At 43.9% G+C, this 16,419-nt stretch overlaps 1 protein-coding gene and 1 long non-coding RNA gene across 2 annotated transcripts; one reads left to right on the top strand and one right to left on the bottom strand.

Moving 5' to 3' along the window:
- jph2 (junctophilin 2) lies at positions 1 to 14,315 on the bottom strand. The gene is made up of 6 exons (XM_035646012.2): positions 13,377 to 14,315; positions 10,014 to 10,830; positions 4,399 to 4,517; positions 2,737 to 3,656; positions 1,904 to 1,998; positions 1 to 1,787 (listed from the first exon to the last, which is right to left on the bottom strand). The coding sequence occupies exons 1-5, from the start codon at positions 13,753 to 13,755 to the stop codon at positions 1,918 to 1,920; spliced, it is 2,316 nt and encodes a 771-aa protein (XP_035501905.2). The 5' UTR covers positions 13,756 to 14,315; the 3' UTR covers positions 1 to 1,787; positions 1,904 to 1,917.
- On the top strand, positions 5,454 to 16,414 carry LOC118317397. The gene is made up of 7 exons (XR_004795412.2): positions 5,454 to 6,123; positions 6,209 to 6,635; positions 6,714 to 7,956; positions 8,678 to 8,811; positions 11,928 to 11,971; positions 12,074 to 12,184; positions 16,278 to 16,414. It is a non-coding gene; the product is annotated as an uncharacterized LOC118317397 (long non-coding RNA).
- The last annotated feature ends 5 nt before the right edge of the window (positions 16,415 to 16,419 follow it).

Below are 16,419 nucleotides of genomic sequence, written 5' to 3'. Positions count from 1 at the left end.
TGTTGTAAAAGTTTTTATTTAATCTGAACATTGTAGTTTTGGCCAGGTTTGGCCACACAAATTGCATCTTTGTTTTTTTTCAATTTCAGTTATTTCTCATTTCATTAAATGCACTAAAACTGACAAAAATGGCTTCTGCATTATACTGACCTGTATGAAAACTACTTATTGCACTTAATTTTGAGTTCCTCTGTCAATTTGATGATTGCCTTGATAAGAAAACTATCAGTCTAAAGTTTTTTTCCAAATATGAAAGGTGCAGTTTTTTTTAGATGCCTTGTACTGTTTTTTGTTTTTTTTATTGCATGAAAACGATGCACAACCAATGGTCTGTGTTCAAAATCAAAGGCAAATCTATTTTCAGCTAAAAATCTCTTTTTAAAGACCCAAGTTTCATGGCTAAAAGAAAACAGGGCAAATATTAAATGGCACCTCCTAAGGGTGCTCTTCTCGATGTAAGACACAGAGTTAAGAATCCTATGTTTTTCTCCTTCTCACAATCACGAGGTAATCTGTCTGACTCGTGTGGGAAATAAATAAATTTAGGGTTTCATGTTTCTTTGACAGAATATTTTTGAATGCTGAAAAGTTGTGCACTTCAAAATGGTACAAAAACAGACGCAAAGTGACCTCATGCCTAGAAAAGTGGAACTCATATTTGGCTCTAAAAACATAACAGGCCCTGAATGTGATGCAGTGAGAGTTTTCTACACATAAACATGACAGGAGCCTACAGGCAAAAACACATAATCCCATCCCACCTCCTGCTGCTACCACTCTGTGAATATAAATCTGTAGACTGAGCAAACATACTACAACATACAGCCTTCATATTCTGCTCTCTTATTCCATCGCTAAAAACATACACAACTCTCATTTAAAAGCACCCGGGTGCTAAACAGCAGTGCAGGAACAGTACATACACAAAAGCAGTGACACTCATTAGCTTCCCATTTCCTTTTCATCTTTGGTTGATCGGCTCCCAGACCCGAAGCAGCAGAGTGATGATAAATGCAGTGAGAACAAGAAACTTTCACAGTGTAAAACACAGCAGACTCAAATACAGGTTTTTGCAAATGTAACTCGATGCTTTGGAGTCTCTCTTAAGACAGTCGAGAGCATAAAGGGGACAACAGCAACAACTGTGCAGAACATTTGATTACAGTTTCAGGAGTATTGGAGAGCGTCTTGACATAAACACACATTTCAGCCTCCTCCTCCATTATTTTCAGCTTTTTAACCAAACATTGGACATTGATTGCAGATGATTAAAATGAGGATATTAAACAGTTATCACTCCCAAATCCTTCACACGTCTGCTGCAGTCGAAAGGCACAGTGGAGAGAATATTAAGTCTGTATATGTGATCAACATTCCTTCAGCCGGCGACTACATAATGCAAACAAGCATACAAAATTATTGTTGTGAGAGGCAGCCTATTTGTGCCAATTTAAGGATTTAGTTAAAAGCTTTTATGTATTTAAAACAATGAGTTCCGCCACCTTGCTTCTACCATCCAGTCCCACACCCCTCCGCACTTTAACATACAATTATCACCATATTCAGATATACTGAATCATGTCAGTCAATTCAGTGTCCTTCAGGTCCTCTAACCTCTGGAGAGAGGTCAGAGTGTCACGCAGTCACACCAACAAAAACCTTCAGAAGAGCTGTGGCTGCCTGCATCCTCCTCTTCCTCGTCCTCCACCTCCCCTCAGCGATCTCTTCTGATCTGTGGTCCTTTCCGAGGAGGAGGTACGCCATCGCTCTCCAACACTGCTGGTGACCTGCGGCAAACCAACATTTGTATTTTCAGCTGAGGGCAGATCGTGAAAACGCACGTGTGGAGCTCAAGGGTGAGTTCACTGCGTCACATCTTCCAACATCGTTAACCGCAGATTACCTGAGGTGGTGGTCTCATGACAAAATGTGTACGAAGAGAATGGCCAGGCCAATGTTGAGCAGGATCACCATGCAGATCATTATGGTGTTTGGGCCCTTGGAAAAAAAAAAAGGAACATTTGTGGTGAATGAGGGCAGAGAGAGTTACTGTGTGTTACATTAAAGGATTGATACCACTCTCATATCAGTGCATTGGGTATGACCGCTTAGCTTAGCTTAGTATAAACACGAGAAACAGGGGAGACTTGCCTCTGTCTAAACCATAGACTGTATGTAAAGATATTTTTACAGATTTCCCATGTAATAATTCATGGATCTTGATGAAAAATTAGGGATATTTAGGGGACTGATATCTGTGTGTGCCATTTGGTGTGGCTTGATTGTATTTAAGGACTGTTGGGCCTTGGCGCAGGTATGACATCTACTGAGTGTCATTCTAGTTAGTCAAGAACACAGTCTCTGTTAGCCTGATGCTAAATGCTAAAATTAGCATGCGTATATGATTTCAATACTGATACTGTTTCTGCCATGTTTCCCATCTTAGTTTAGCATGTTGGCATGTTGAAAATGTGCTTTGAGTAATTTGTATAAAGCTTTGTAGGTATTTAGTCATGAACCAAATTATATGACAACTTATTATTTTGACCTTGATCACCAAAGCCATCAGGTTTCATCCTGAGGGCACCATGAATGTCAAAACAAAATTTCATGGCAACTTGTCAGTAGTTGTTCAGATACTTTGGTCTCGACCGACTGACAGACTGTGTCCCCACAGCCAGGCTGCTAACATACCTAAACTCTAATATTGGACAACATGTATATTTACTGTCTTACCTCCAGCTCTGACTCTGTAGTCACCTCGTAGCTTGCGCTCGACACAATGGCCTTCAGACGAGCTTCAGCTTTGGGATCCACCTTGAGAGCTGGTTTGGCGACAATGGCTTTGGCTTCCACTTGCTTTGGTACTGTTTTAGGTTCAAGACTGGGTGCAGGTTTTGGGGATGGAGCTGGGCTGGGCTGCCATTTTGGTAATGGCTTTGTCTCGGCTTTGCTGGACGGCCTGCTCACCTCCCTGGACTCCACTTTGTTCTCAGAGATGGAGGGTGCTCGTTCTTGGACTGATGGAGATCTTTCGGTTTTGAGCTCTGCAGGTTTGGGCTCAGGGGTGACAGCTTTGGGCACTTTGGGGGAGGGACGCGCAGCTTCTTCGTCATCTTCAGAGATGAGGCTATTCCTTACAGGGGCAGCAACGGCGGAAGTGACGTCTGGAGCCTTTGACTCAGATTCAAATTTCTGCAGGGGCTTGATCTCCAGGTCAGAGCCCTGCTCGTTCTTGTTGCTCTGACAGCTGGAGGAACGAGAAGGGCCTCGACTGATGGGGGCCCCTCCTTCTTCAGGTACAGCTGAGGTAATAGCAGAAATGGGGGTTGAAGGGGTAGTGGGGCGACTACTGGGCCTGCTGTTGGGTTTACTGCTTCCCCTACTGCCACCACCTTTACTGGTTTTGTCTTCATTCCAGCTCCCTGGACTGAGGAGATTGGGATCTTCCTTGTTGATGATGCCCGGGCTGGGGGAGGGGGTGCGGCCTGGGGATGAGCCAGGCATGAGGCCGTCCAGTTCATTCATGAGTGGGCTTTCAGGCGGTGTTGGCAGAGGCTCCTCCTCAGCCACCAGCGGGTCATGCATGGCAGTGTCTGTGTTCTCACTGCCTTCCACGACCTCCTGTAAGACCCTCTTCTTCAGATACTCAGGACCTGGGTAAGACCAGTTCATTCAGTTTAATGAAGTCTGTTCTCATTCACTGAATCTATATCGTCAAAACAGTTATAACTACTGTACATTCGCAATTATTCGTGTCATAACTTTACACAAATCATAATATTTCCTATAGCTAACATACAGCAGTTATCATGAAGCACTTCTTTCTCACTACAGAAGGAAAATAACGTGAATAAAGCCCTGCTATTCCCAAACTATTAGAGATCATTTTAAATGTCCTTAATAGGATCGAAGCTAATTTTTAAGTTGTTTTGCTCCCATTTCAAGGAGAAAATGTGAACCACAGCAAACATTTCACCTGCCTGATTCCTGTAAGCTTTCTGCTGGGGGAGAAAGCAGGAGACAAATGCAAGAGGCTCCAAAATGGCTGCTGTGCTGTTGTGCCAGACTCTCGATGAAACTGATATGATCCCTTCAGCCCAATAAGATGTTCCTTTTTTTAGACATTGAAATGCGACTAATCTTGTAGTGAGCCTCAGCCAAGCTGGACTTCCTAAAAAAATCATACTGTAATTCACATTTTGTGTCATTTGTATTGAAGGTGGAGAATTCTTTTTATTTTTGAGCAGATTTTGTCTGAATTCTTTACATTCAGGCACAAAGTCTAAAAATGAACTTCCTGGCATCGGACTTCAGCTGAAAATAATTGCTTGACCCCAAAGTTAGTATTTTTTGGGGGGGATAATTCCTTGTGTAATCATTCTGATTTCCACTGACCTGGCTGGTAGAAGGAAGGGGAGAGCTCTTTGGCAACCAGCCGGGCAATGCTGGACTCACTGTTGGAGGCCTGAGCCGCCTGTTCAGCTCCATCTGACTTCACCTTTGCGTGGGACGTCCTACAGGAAGGGAGAGATGCAACACAATTCACGCACTTCATCATCAGACCTGTTTCTATCTGACAGGGAGAGAGGGAAGGAACAATGAGAGAGAGAGTCACTTCAACCCTTTTCACTCAGAAAAGTTTATCATTAGGACTCGCCTGTAATAAATCACTTATAAAATTCTAACTATAACTATAAGTGCACATCTTGATATTGTACTGGACACAATATAGATATAACTCACTAAAGCTTGTTTGGCAAGGGTTTGGCATTTTGCTAGGTGTGTCATAATGTTATTTTGTTTTGCACGGTTACTCGCTCTCTCTCGTCATGTGGTGTTACCATGGCAATGGCAGCATAGGCAGATTTTTGAATGGTTGTTATGATAATGCCATTTTATTTGTTGCAAGTTTTTAAAGTTGGTGATGAAACGGCCACAGGAATTTGCAGACAAAATGAGAAAGCTACTTTTTAAAAATGTTTTTATTGTTTATTAATTCATCCTTGGGAAGAACGTGAAAATCTGCACCAATCTGTTAAATAGTTGTAGAGAGATCTTACTCAAAACCATAAATATCAGTCAACGTCATGAGGGTGTCAACAGAAAACTTAAGGATCGACACCTTCGGTAGGATTCGTCCACGACAAGGCCATGACTCTTTCAACAAAATTTCATGGGGATCCATCCAATAGTTGTTGAGATATTTCAGTCTGGGCCAACGTCTTGGACTGACGGGCCAACGCTGCCATCTCTAGAGCCACACTGCTAACTAAAAGAGTTCAAGGCCGCTGGTATTCGTCCCACATTAACTGGGAGAATTACTGATTGTGATTACTCCGTGGATACTTGACATACTGTAACTTTACACTGTGGTGAAAATAGCCTCCTGGTCCACTTGAAGACTCTGTGGGGAAGTTGCTTCCCACTGGAACAATTAGAGACTCCTGGGGTTCCCTGTTTGATGTAGATGAGCTCCACCTGTCCAGAAACAGTCAGCACCTCCTCTTCCAGGAACCTCTTCTCCCCTGTTCTCTCAAACTCACACCTTTATGATCACACTGACATGGTCATTTAACACAGAGTTATAATTACAACAGCCTTGAAGCAACAAGCCTTTCGATTTCACATCTCCTTTCACACTGCCACACTGTTAGGATCACAAACTGTATATTAAGATGGTCGTAGTCACCGGGTCCGGAAAATTAAGTCAATGAGGAAATGCCTCAAACCTTTATACGCTGGAATCACCAGCAGAGGGCGACTCCACTGGTTGGAAAGAAAGAAGTCAGTTTCTATAGAGGTCTATGAAAATCGACTCAACTTCTCACCTGATTTATAACGTCAGTAAACATTTTCCTGAGGAGTTTATGGTACCAATCTCTAGTTTCATGTCTTTTCCAAAGTCATTTCATTTTGTAAATTGTGATCCCTTTTAGAGGAAAACAGATGATAAATAGATGATATGCATTGGAGAGTGGATGCAGTGTGAATAACAGCTAGTATCGTCCAATCAGAACAAATGGGTGACTTCGCGGTGGGTTGTCACTTGGATGGACGTCATGACAACTCCCAAAAGTGAGGCCAAAACATCTGGATCATCCTCTGGGACCAAACTAAAAGGTACAAGTCAAATACATTTCATTTTTGGTAGCGTTAATTTTGTTGGTAAGCCTGGTTTCAATTTTTTATTTGATGCTATAAAAAGGGTTGAGACGTCATGATTGACAGCTGACCCGCGACCTCGATACCGTGGCTCCTCTTCACGGTCACCACTGCGCAGACTCTGGCTCCAAATGACGTCACTAGCGCAAGATGGCAGCACCTTCATCTGGGATATTTAGGCTTAGGCAAGCTCTTTGTAAGACTTTGTAAATACAACGAATATCTGTCAGGGTAAAACTAAAAGATTCAACTACAATATTTGCCATAGTGGCCCTTGAGGTTGTATAACTGCTGCAGTGTGTGTCGGTCGCCCAGTGTTTCTCTGCAGGCAGACGTGACATTTGACACTGTGACCCAAATACCCCTTATGCTTTTAGGGCTCCCTTAAGGTGACGCCTGTTGTACTCGGAGGACTGATGAGACGTCAGCTGCAGAAGAGAGTCTCAGTCGTGTATTTGACGCCTAGAGCCGTGAGATCATAGATTAATCTTCACCATAAATCTTAATGTAACGTAGATCCTGTGCAATAAAAGTCTTTCTTCTCACAGGTCCTACTGTTCCGTGACCATCTGTTTCTCGTCATGCTGCAGTTGTCCCGGAGCCCGCTGATGGCAAGAGATTTTCTGTCATTCTGGCATGTGCCACTGGATCTTTGTGGAGGGTCTTGTTCAACTGTGCAGTATGTGTGTGTGTGTGTGACAGGCAGAGGGTGAGTGAAAGAGGGAATTAGTCCCTATAAAAAGATGCCTAAATGTTTCAGAGTATAATCAAATCACTTGGCCAAAATACACATACATTAAGTGCTAATTGCAACACTAGCAAGAGGTCACACGAGGAATAGCCACGGAGCTCTCATCTAACAACTCGCCATCTATTTTTTCCTCTCTGACATTATTTCTCATTAAAGAAGTAACTTGTAAAAACAGACAGCGCATAGACCCCCGCTGAGGTCAGGACCTGAACTTTGTTTACACATGTTACGAGCGGCCGATCGCCCACCGGCACAAAACGCTCGTATCAGCAGTACAGTATGTAATCCAAGCTGCACAACTAAAGCTAGGTGTGGTGCATATATACACTAACCCTTTATACCCCGGCACTTGCTTATGAGCTGTGTCATATTTATATCCTCGGAACCATTTGACACCGCTGCTGACGCAAGATGGACCGAGATCTGTGATCTCTGACCGTTGCCGTCAAGCAAGACGAGCTGAAGCTTACAGTAGGTGACAGAAGCAGAACAAAGTCAGCAAGCAGATTTCTGTTGTGCGCCTCGAAGGACAAGTTTTGTGAAATAATAGCCTGAAATACATGTGCGGACGTAATAAAAGAAGAAAAAAAAGGGTGTGATTCAGTTTAAGCAAACAGTCTGGGTGTGTGTCTGTGACTAGGCAGGAAAGATGGAGGTTTGAAAGGAGGGGGAGGGGGGATAATCAGCTGTTGCATTCCCCAGTGATTGTGATACAGCAGGAGCGTGTGTGTGTGTGTGTGTGTGTGTCCATATTTAGTCAGGGCTCCTCTGTGACCACAGGGCCCCCGTGTGTGCGTCATTTACACCCCGTCCTGCCACACAGGTCCTCCTCCAGACGCCCGGCTGCCTGCCCCACGCAACAGAACAATGTCCACAGAGCGTCTGAATGCCAGCGAACGCTATCCAGCTAGCTGTACTCCAAGAGGCCAGGTCTGGCGTCCCATGCCGTGCACAGGTTGTACTTTGCCAGAGGATCGTAGAGCGAGGAAAACCACTGCCAGGAACAGATGTGTCACGTCCCCACAGCTTATATAATAATTGTAATTTAGTTTAATATTCCCGGTGCCACTCTAGAGTAGCTGTTTAGTTCATTTCCATCATGGTGACTGAGGTATTCTGATTGCTCACTACAATAAAAGTACCACTATGACAATGTAAAAAAATCCCGCTTGAAGTATCACAAGTCATTGTAGTTTCTCTGTAGAAAGTGACCCCAGGCCACGGAAGTAGTTTTAACTTTTTTTATTTGTTGTTGGGTAGGTTAGTCCAGGGGCCGCGCCCCTATGGCTCAGGAGATAAGTCTGCGGGATTGTGGGATAATTAATGGGATTTTTAAATTTCTTTTGCGTGAAATACTGGGTAATTTGAGAAGCATTGTACCAAGTGTGTGCTTCCATTCTCAGCTCTGACCAGGCGTCTGTGGATATGCTGTAGGTGATCCTAAAGGACTAATTCAATACACACCGGCCCATACTGCTTATCCCCAGAGCACAATATTTAGATTTCGATCTGCAGCGACAGGGGCCTGCAGTCCATCAGCGCAAGTCTCACTGCTGTAAACACTGAGCTTATTTCAGGTGCAGAAGATGACAGCGGTTAAAAACACCACCGCCTTGTATGGTTAAAGACAAACTGAAGTTCATATGTGCAGCTCTAATTTTGGTTCATGTTATTTGTACTTTTGTTTTGTCTTATTTTATTTCTATGACCCTGGGGCTGCTCTGCATGCTAACTTAATTTCATCATTTTGTTTTTGTGTAGCCTCTTTTTCCTCGTGTGCTGGAAAATTAGAACTCAAATTCATCCCTCTGCTAAGCTGGAAGCAAAAGATTCTTGAACCTGCGGCAAAAAGTGTCATCGCACCATGACGACACCAACAAAGAAGACCGGCGAAGGTAAAATCAGCAATGAAGTATTCAGACAGTTACAGCTGCAACTTGGCACAGTGCAATTTAAAAAAAATAAATAAAGTCCAGTCTTAGTTGTTGAAATATTATATACTATACATTTTCAGTTCGGACAGGTATTGCATGTCGTTGCATTTGAGCCACAGAGCAGAGTAATTTTTTGGAAAAATAATTACCAGGCACTGTCTGGAAAACCCTTAAGGTCATTTGACAACAGACACCAATGTTCTGAAGGGCTTAAGCTGAATACTCAAAGACTCAAACACCATCTGGAATAAAATATTCTGTTTGATCACTTATGCCAGGAGCAGGACGACAGATTCAACGAAGGAAAAAGACGCCTAGTGTCTGCACACTGGACTCTTGCTCTCAAAACATGACAAAAAACTGGCAATGGCAATTGGCCAGCATGACATAGAGCAAGGTGTTCTGCATAGGGACACCAATTGTGTCATGCTGACCCCATTAAATGTGTAATTTATAATAGGAATCCACACACAACAATCATAGTCATCTAACAGAATATGCCATTTAAATTGAAAAGATTTTATAATAGAACTTTTGTTGAATAAAATCTATTTTGTTTAGTCTTATCTTGTTATTTGTAGTTATGTATAATGACGTCAGGGGGATGTAATGGATTCAGAGTCCATACTGTGCTCTTTGTCATGTCGGCCCTATGTCTGATTAAGGCCTTGTAGGGTCGGGATGTAAAATCCAGTGAGAGGACACAACGCTTATTTTTATAAATTAAAAAAAGCCCTTCAGTATAGACAAACAAAAGGAATAAACACACCTTGGATAATAATTAATATTAATATTACTGACTACCATCTTTGTTTGGATTTGGAAAGAAGCTGAATCTTTTAGAATTCCAGAAATATCATGAACACAGCAGTAAGTGTTGTTTTATTGCCTTTTTGGGTTTTAATATATTCCTGAAAAGTCAAACTGGAGGAAAAATAAACCTTCCTGTGCTCTTTCCTTCACATTCATACACTGTCAGAAGAGCCATCAGAGGCAATTCAGGGTTAAGTGTCTTGCCCAAGGACACATTCAGCATGTGGACCAGGGGAAGCTTGGAACTAACCGTGGACCTTTAGGTTTGTGGACGACCGACTCTACCTCCTACAACTGATGAAGAACATGAAACAATTGGGAGAATCATCTCTCCTCTCAACTCTGCTTACCTGGAAGCCGCGATCTCTGCCTTCTGCTTGCCGATGGCTGCAGCCCTCTGAGCTCCCTCCACTGCCCGCTCCACCTTCTGCTTGATCTTGGTTCCCTTCAGCTGGATCATCCTCTTCTTCACGGCCTTCACCAGCAAGTTGTTCATGTACTTGCCCTCCTCCTTCCCTCCCTCTGCGAAGGTGGTGCACCCATAGCCATGTCTCTGGTTGTTCAGCCACTCGCCCTCGTACTTCAGCCCGCTGGACCTTTCGCTTATTCCATATCCTGAGCGCTTGTCGTTCTTCCACTCGCCCATGTAGACCTCGGTGGTGGTGGCGTCAATGTCGGCCTCAACTGGGGGGAAATCCTCGGCTCCGGCCAGGCTCTCGTCCCCGATGCTGATGGTGGAATTGGTATCGCTTGCGTTGGAGCTGAGAGCTGATTCTGTCCTCAGGAAGCTGATCTTGCTCTTCTGGCTGGACAGCGAGGTGCTTGAGTCGGACTTCTTCAGTTTCCCGAGCAGAGAACCCCTGCGAAACAGGCCCTTCTTCTTGGGTTTCACCGCATCTGGGTCCACCTGGAGGGTGAGGGCGAAGCCTCCGCGGGATGGTCCCAGCTGGGTAGGGGTGGCGACGGGTGTCTCCTCACCGGAGGCATTGGTGGTGGTGATGATGGGGATGTCTTGCTGCAAGACGGTGCCATTGCTGTGCTCGCTGCGGAGGGAGGTCAAGGAGGTACGAAGAGGGGAGCGGACAACTGCTGCTATGCCGTAGGGAACACTCTGACGAACACCATAGCCATGCCTCATACCACCAGTGAACTGACCCTGGAAAGTACCTACAAATATCAGAAAACAGGGAGATTTAATTATCTAGAATGAAATGGAATTATATTCTGTCAACACCACAAACCAAACATCAGATGCTGTTTTTAGCCATGCTAGCGTAGCTCTACAGATGGCTATGTCAGTCAGTCTGTTGTTCGTTCCACCACTATAGTCAAGAATTAAATGTTTCAACAGCTACTTTATGAATTGCCAAGATATTTGGTAAAAAAATTCATGGTTTCCAAAATATGAATCCTACTGATTTTAGGGAACCTCTAACTTTTTGTCTCATCTTGTAAAATATCTCAACATCTACTGGGTTGAAGGAAGAAACCCATAATTTCTAAATAGTAAACCATGCTGTATTCATGGTCCCATGACTTTTCCTCTTGCTCCACCACGAGTAGGACATTCACGTCCCTCTCAGGTAATAACTTTGGTGGTCCCTTAACTTTAGCATCATCATTGTGACCAACCTTTAATTCATCCAATATTGGGGTTTATGAACCCGCAAAACTAATGACCCTAGTTATTTTGCAGATATACATGTAGTTACTGACCTTTATTGACTCTCTTTCTGTCTTTCAAAATATAATATTAGATTTTTTTAAATCTATTATCAGCATGGCTGAAACAACTCAACAAATGTTGGACGGATTGACATGACATTTTTTTCATTAATCTGGTCAAAATATCAAATGTCCCAATATTTTATAACCTGCAAAAGTAAGGGCATATTTAGTGCTAGTTAGCACGCTAACATGCTAATCCAGTAAACATTAGCATTCAAGGACTGTTGTTGTGAGAATGGTAGCATTCTGATGTTAGCATTTAACCTCAACGAACCACTGTGCATAAGTACAGTTTCACGGAGTGACTTGTTTAATCTATGGAGTGAAAATAGTTTGCTCATACTTTTCAGAGTCGTGGGTATCTTTAGTGTCAGTCGGTAATTCCCCCACTGACAAGTCATCTCGAGGGTTTGGTCTCATGCTAAAATTGCCATGTGTGTGGATTAGAGCGAACGCTAGGCCTCAGTCCGTGAGGGCATGGGGCTTGTGGGCTATTATTACATCTTGACATCTGGTGCTATCACATCCCCCCACAGCGACCTCCACCAGACTGGGCTGATGAGTCAGCTGTTAAAAAAAGGTAAGTTACTGCCGCTGTACAAGCATGATCAATTCTACGTGTCCCAACTTATTTGGATCTCCCTACAAGATAAAATTCATGAACTTGGGGGGGGGGTTTCAGTACCACCAGGAGTTTCCAGAGGGTATTTCAGGATGAGAACATGCTCAGGATTCTTTGTAACCACTCAGTTGGTGTGAAGGAATCTGCTCTACTAACAACAAATTCTCGATGGTAAGTGGTGAAAAGTAACTGAGTAAATTCACTCCACTTGTCTATCTCACTTGTATCTTAATCACTCAACTGAACTTCATTTCAGAAGGAAATGTTGTACTTTCTATTCTACTACATCTGTTTGGAAAAAAAAACTAAAGTTAATTTGCAGATTCGTGTTTTACATAAGAAGATGCAATCAATGAATATATTTTTTACAGATTAACATGATATCATAACGTAGGTTACAGTAGCTTCACCTACGCCAACCACAGCATGACAGTGTTGTGTACGCAGCAATCTATCAGCAATATAATCCAACAAGAAAAATATGTGATAGTTCTTCTGTATCACAGGTACTTTTTCCCTGTTGAAACGTGAAGACGTTCGGCTTTTGCTTGTGTACTGTACTTTTTCCAGAAGAAGAAAATATCCACCATTCAAAATCTTACTTAATTAGGCCAATGGAGCATATAAAATATGCTCGATTTTTCAATTTGACATCAGTAAAAGATCTGTATACGTCCTCTGTCTCCGTCGATGATGGCGTAGTTTAAATAAAAACCTGAAACATTTCCGTGGGGTTTAAATTTCCAAACAAGCGGAGGGCACCTCTTGACTGACAGCAGCAGAGACGTGTTTTCTTCTGGCTTCACAGACGTCGTCGACGACCATAAGGATCATCAGGCTGCTCCGTTTGCACTGAACTTGGTGCGACGGACCATAATGGGTCACGATTAGGGGCCCTGAGGTGTTTTGTGGTCATTTGGCTTGATTTAGAGATGGTTCCTCTTAGTGTAATCCAGAGGTGGAAAGTAACTCAAGTGCTCCACTTGAGTACAATTTTATGATTCTATATATATATATAACCTCAGATCTATTATGCAATATACAGCCATGAACCAGCAGTATATGGAGTATTTTGAATTGATACATGTTAGGCATGATGATTATTTGAGACATCTCTACAGGCTGAGCTTTGCTCCACATTAAACCAGCTACAACGTTCGAGTGACGCTTATATTGCATGTGATTAGGAGATGGGTGGATTTTACGCAAACCGTTCTTCCGCTCTTGGTTCTCACAGGATACGCCGATGCTCATACTGTCATACTCATGTCGGACGGTGCATCCAGGACTTTAACGCGTGGCTGCATTTCTACTTCTGTTTGCACGACCGCAGTTTTCAAAAGTCCCACTCTGTGACTCTCACCTCCATCCGCATACGTCTCTGTCCCATATCCATCCTGCAGCCCGTTGTTCCACGTGCCTTCGTACTTTGCGCCGCTCCCGACGCTGATCCGGAGGCCGTATCTCCCCTTGAAGCCGTGAGTCCACTCCCCCTTGTAAATCCAGTGTCCCTTGGTCTCGACTCCCAGGCCGTGGCGCTTCCCCTGCGACCAGTAGCCCTCGTAGGTGTTGCCGCTGGGCCAGGTGTACACCCCCACCACCTCGAAGCCGTAGTTCCAGGAGCCGGAGAACTCGCCCTGGCCCTTGGGTCCGGTGCAGATGCCATGGCCGTGCGCCTTGCCGCCCTCCCAGCCGCCGCAGTACGCGCCGCCGTCGTCGAACTCGAAGCGACCTCCGCTCATCCCGCGTCCCGAGCCCCGAGCCGCGCACCGGGCGGAAAGCGAAGCTGCCGGCGGGCTTGTTACCTGGCCGAAGACGCGAGCTCCGTCAGTGTCGCTCCACCTTCACCTGACATCAACACCGGCTGGGGGGCTTCTTCTTTATTCCTCAGTGCTGAAGTGGTGTCTTCCCTCGGACTCGGTCGCTGGCAGTTCTCAGCGTGTCCATGAAGCTCCCGCGCGCATTTCACGCTCGACCAGAAACTTAATTTGGATCCGGATGGGGTCCGGGTGTCTCCTCCTTGGATTCGTCGACTGGACTCGTCTCCGCCGCACAGTTTCCCCTGCTGGGACAACTGTTGCTTTAATCGTTGCACAAAAAAATGTTGGGAGCCAGTTACCGGTCACTGAATTGAATTATTTCTGCATTTCTTGGTCTTTGATACACGCCACAGATCTTGCAGGGCTTCTTCCAGGTGGCCAGAAGAGAAAAAGGCCCTCTCTCTCTCTCTCTCTCTCTCTCTCTCTCTCTCCCCCTCTCTCCCCCACGCCCCCCTGTCCCTGTCCCTGCCACCCACCGGCTATCTCCCGACAGAGTCGCTGCTGTTGGAAATATTTTAGCACACCTAACAAGGAGACACACACACACACACACACACATACATAGACACACACACACACACACACACACACACATATACATAGACACACACACACACACACATACATAGACACACACACACACACACACACACACACACACACACACACACACACACACACACACACACTTCCAAAAATACAAGCCAATCCTTAACTCTGCTGCCGGTAAGGAGCCATGCCGGAGTCTTGGCACGTCAGGACAGAAGTAAATGCCATTCAAGCGTCTGCTCTGCTCTTTTCTTTTTTCTTTTTTTTTTTACCCATTTGATGCAATTTGAACACAGTTATTCTCTTATAGATGATGTCGAATTTGGTGAAAAAGAAACAGGAAAGTATGAATGTCCCTCTCATGTTTCACCGTGGCCTGTGCGGTGCCCCTTAATGTCAAATGGGGTCACGCATGGATTCCACAATACTCCAAAAGAATAATTACAGCATGTGCGTGTATGCTGTAGAGGTTTTAAAAACTTCATCTAGCAGTTTATTAACTCCTGTATGTGTAACTCATTGATTATATGGTAGAATCGTGTCATTATTGGGTATTTTATACCCTTTATCCTTCAATAGGGTATTATTATTTTAATAAGTTGTTGTTGTTGTTGTAGAGAGTATCTGCAAACTGTACAATTTGTTGCTAAGAAAAAAAAAAAATCCCCTCAAACACACTGTTGTACAAAAAGCTGAGATAAGTATTTTCCATGATGGGGGATACTTGACTCCACCCTCTCTACTCCCTCTGCTGGAAAATGCAGGGTACTGCATCACAGATGTTTCAATTTCCTCTTGTTCTAAATAACCCTTTTGGAATAAGTGCACATTTTTCAATCAACTTAAATAAAAATACTAATACAGCATTAGCATTATCAGCAAAACACAATAACCATATTAAAAAATGATTTCAAGGGTATTAAAAGAAGACTTCATTTGAGTGACACATGATCACATAGATTGTTAATACCAATGCATCGCTATATTTAACTGCTGCAGCTCGTTCAGTTATTTTAAACCGCATTGCCTGTCAGTTTAGACCAGCGGATCCCAAATTAGGGGTCAAAGGTCACAACCTGAACGCAAGAGGTCGTGAGATGATCACTGCATCGACCTTAAGTCAGTGTGCAGGTGCTAGGGAGGATCAGAAACTAAAAAGGTCTCATTGTGCACAACTCATGAAAAGAACTAAGAACCACACAGACTTCATTTTTTTTTACATTTTTCTCTATATGACTTTTCCTTCATTAAATTACAACTTTATCCTCATGATATCATGACTTTCACCTCATTGCATTACGCCTTTACTCTCGTAATATTATGACTTTTCCTCATTAAAAAATAAGACTTAAATCTCGCAATATTATGATTTTTTTTCTCCTTAAATCACTACTTAAGTCCCATAATATTATGCCTTGTTTCCTCGTTGCATTCCAACTTTATCCTCATGATGTCATGACTTTTACCTCATTAATTTAGGACTTTTTCTTCATGAGATTACAACTTTATTCATCAAATTACTCGTCAAATGACGCCTTTATTCTCATAACATTGCCTTTTCCCCTCATTAAATAACGACTTTACTCTGATATTATTATGTACTTTTATCTCAGTTGCTTCTGATCACAGTTGGCGGTGCAACCGTGGCTCTGTCCCGGTGACCTTCCACACACACACACACACACACACACACGCTCGCTCGCTCGCTCGGCCCGCGCGTTTTCCACCGCGCACGTTGGTGCGTGAGGCGCGTCATGTGACCACGTGGCGCGGTTACGCGTCGGTCTACGTGTGAGTGCGGCAGCATGCTCGAGTAAGTACCGTGGTTTTTGTTTGGTTTTTTGTTTTTCGCATAGGGATTAGTAAGGTTATTATTTTTTTGTTTTTTGTTTTAGTGCCTTCTTGGTTTTCATTCGGAGGTGGAGCTGATTTCAGCACCGGAGCTGTCCGGACCTGACGCCGCTGCTGCTGCCGCGTTGAGGCGGTGATGCTGAGCTCGAGCGCCTGAACCCCCCCCCCCCCCCCCCCCCTCTCTCT

This window comes from Scophthalmus maximus, chromosome 3 (genome assembly GCF_022379125.1).
Source record: "Scophthalmus maximus strain ysfricsl-2021 chromosome 3, ASM2237912v1, whole genome shotgun sequence".
In the NCBI taxonomy this organism is placed as follows: Eukaryota; Metazoa; Chordata; class Actinopteri; order Pleuronectiformes; family Scophthalmidae; genus Scophthalmus; species Scophthalmus maximus.
Note: the sequence above shows the minus strand (reverse complement) of the source record. Positions and strands in the feature narration are given on the sequence as shown.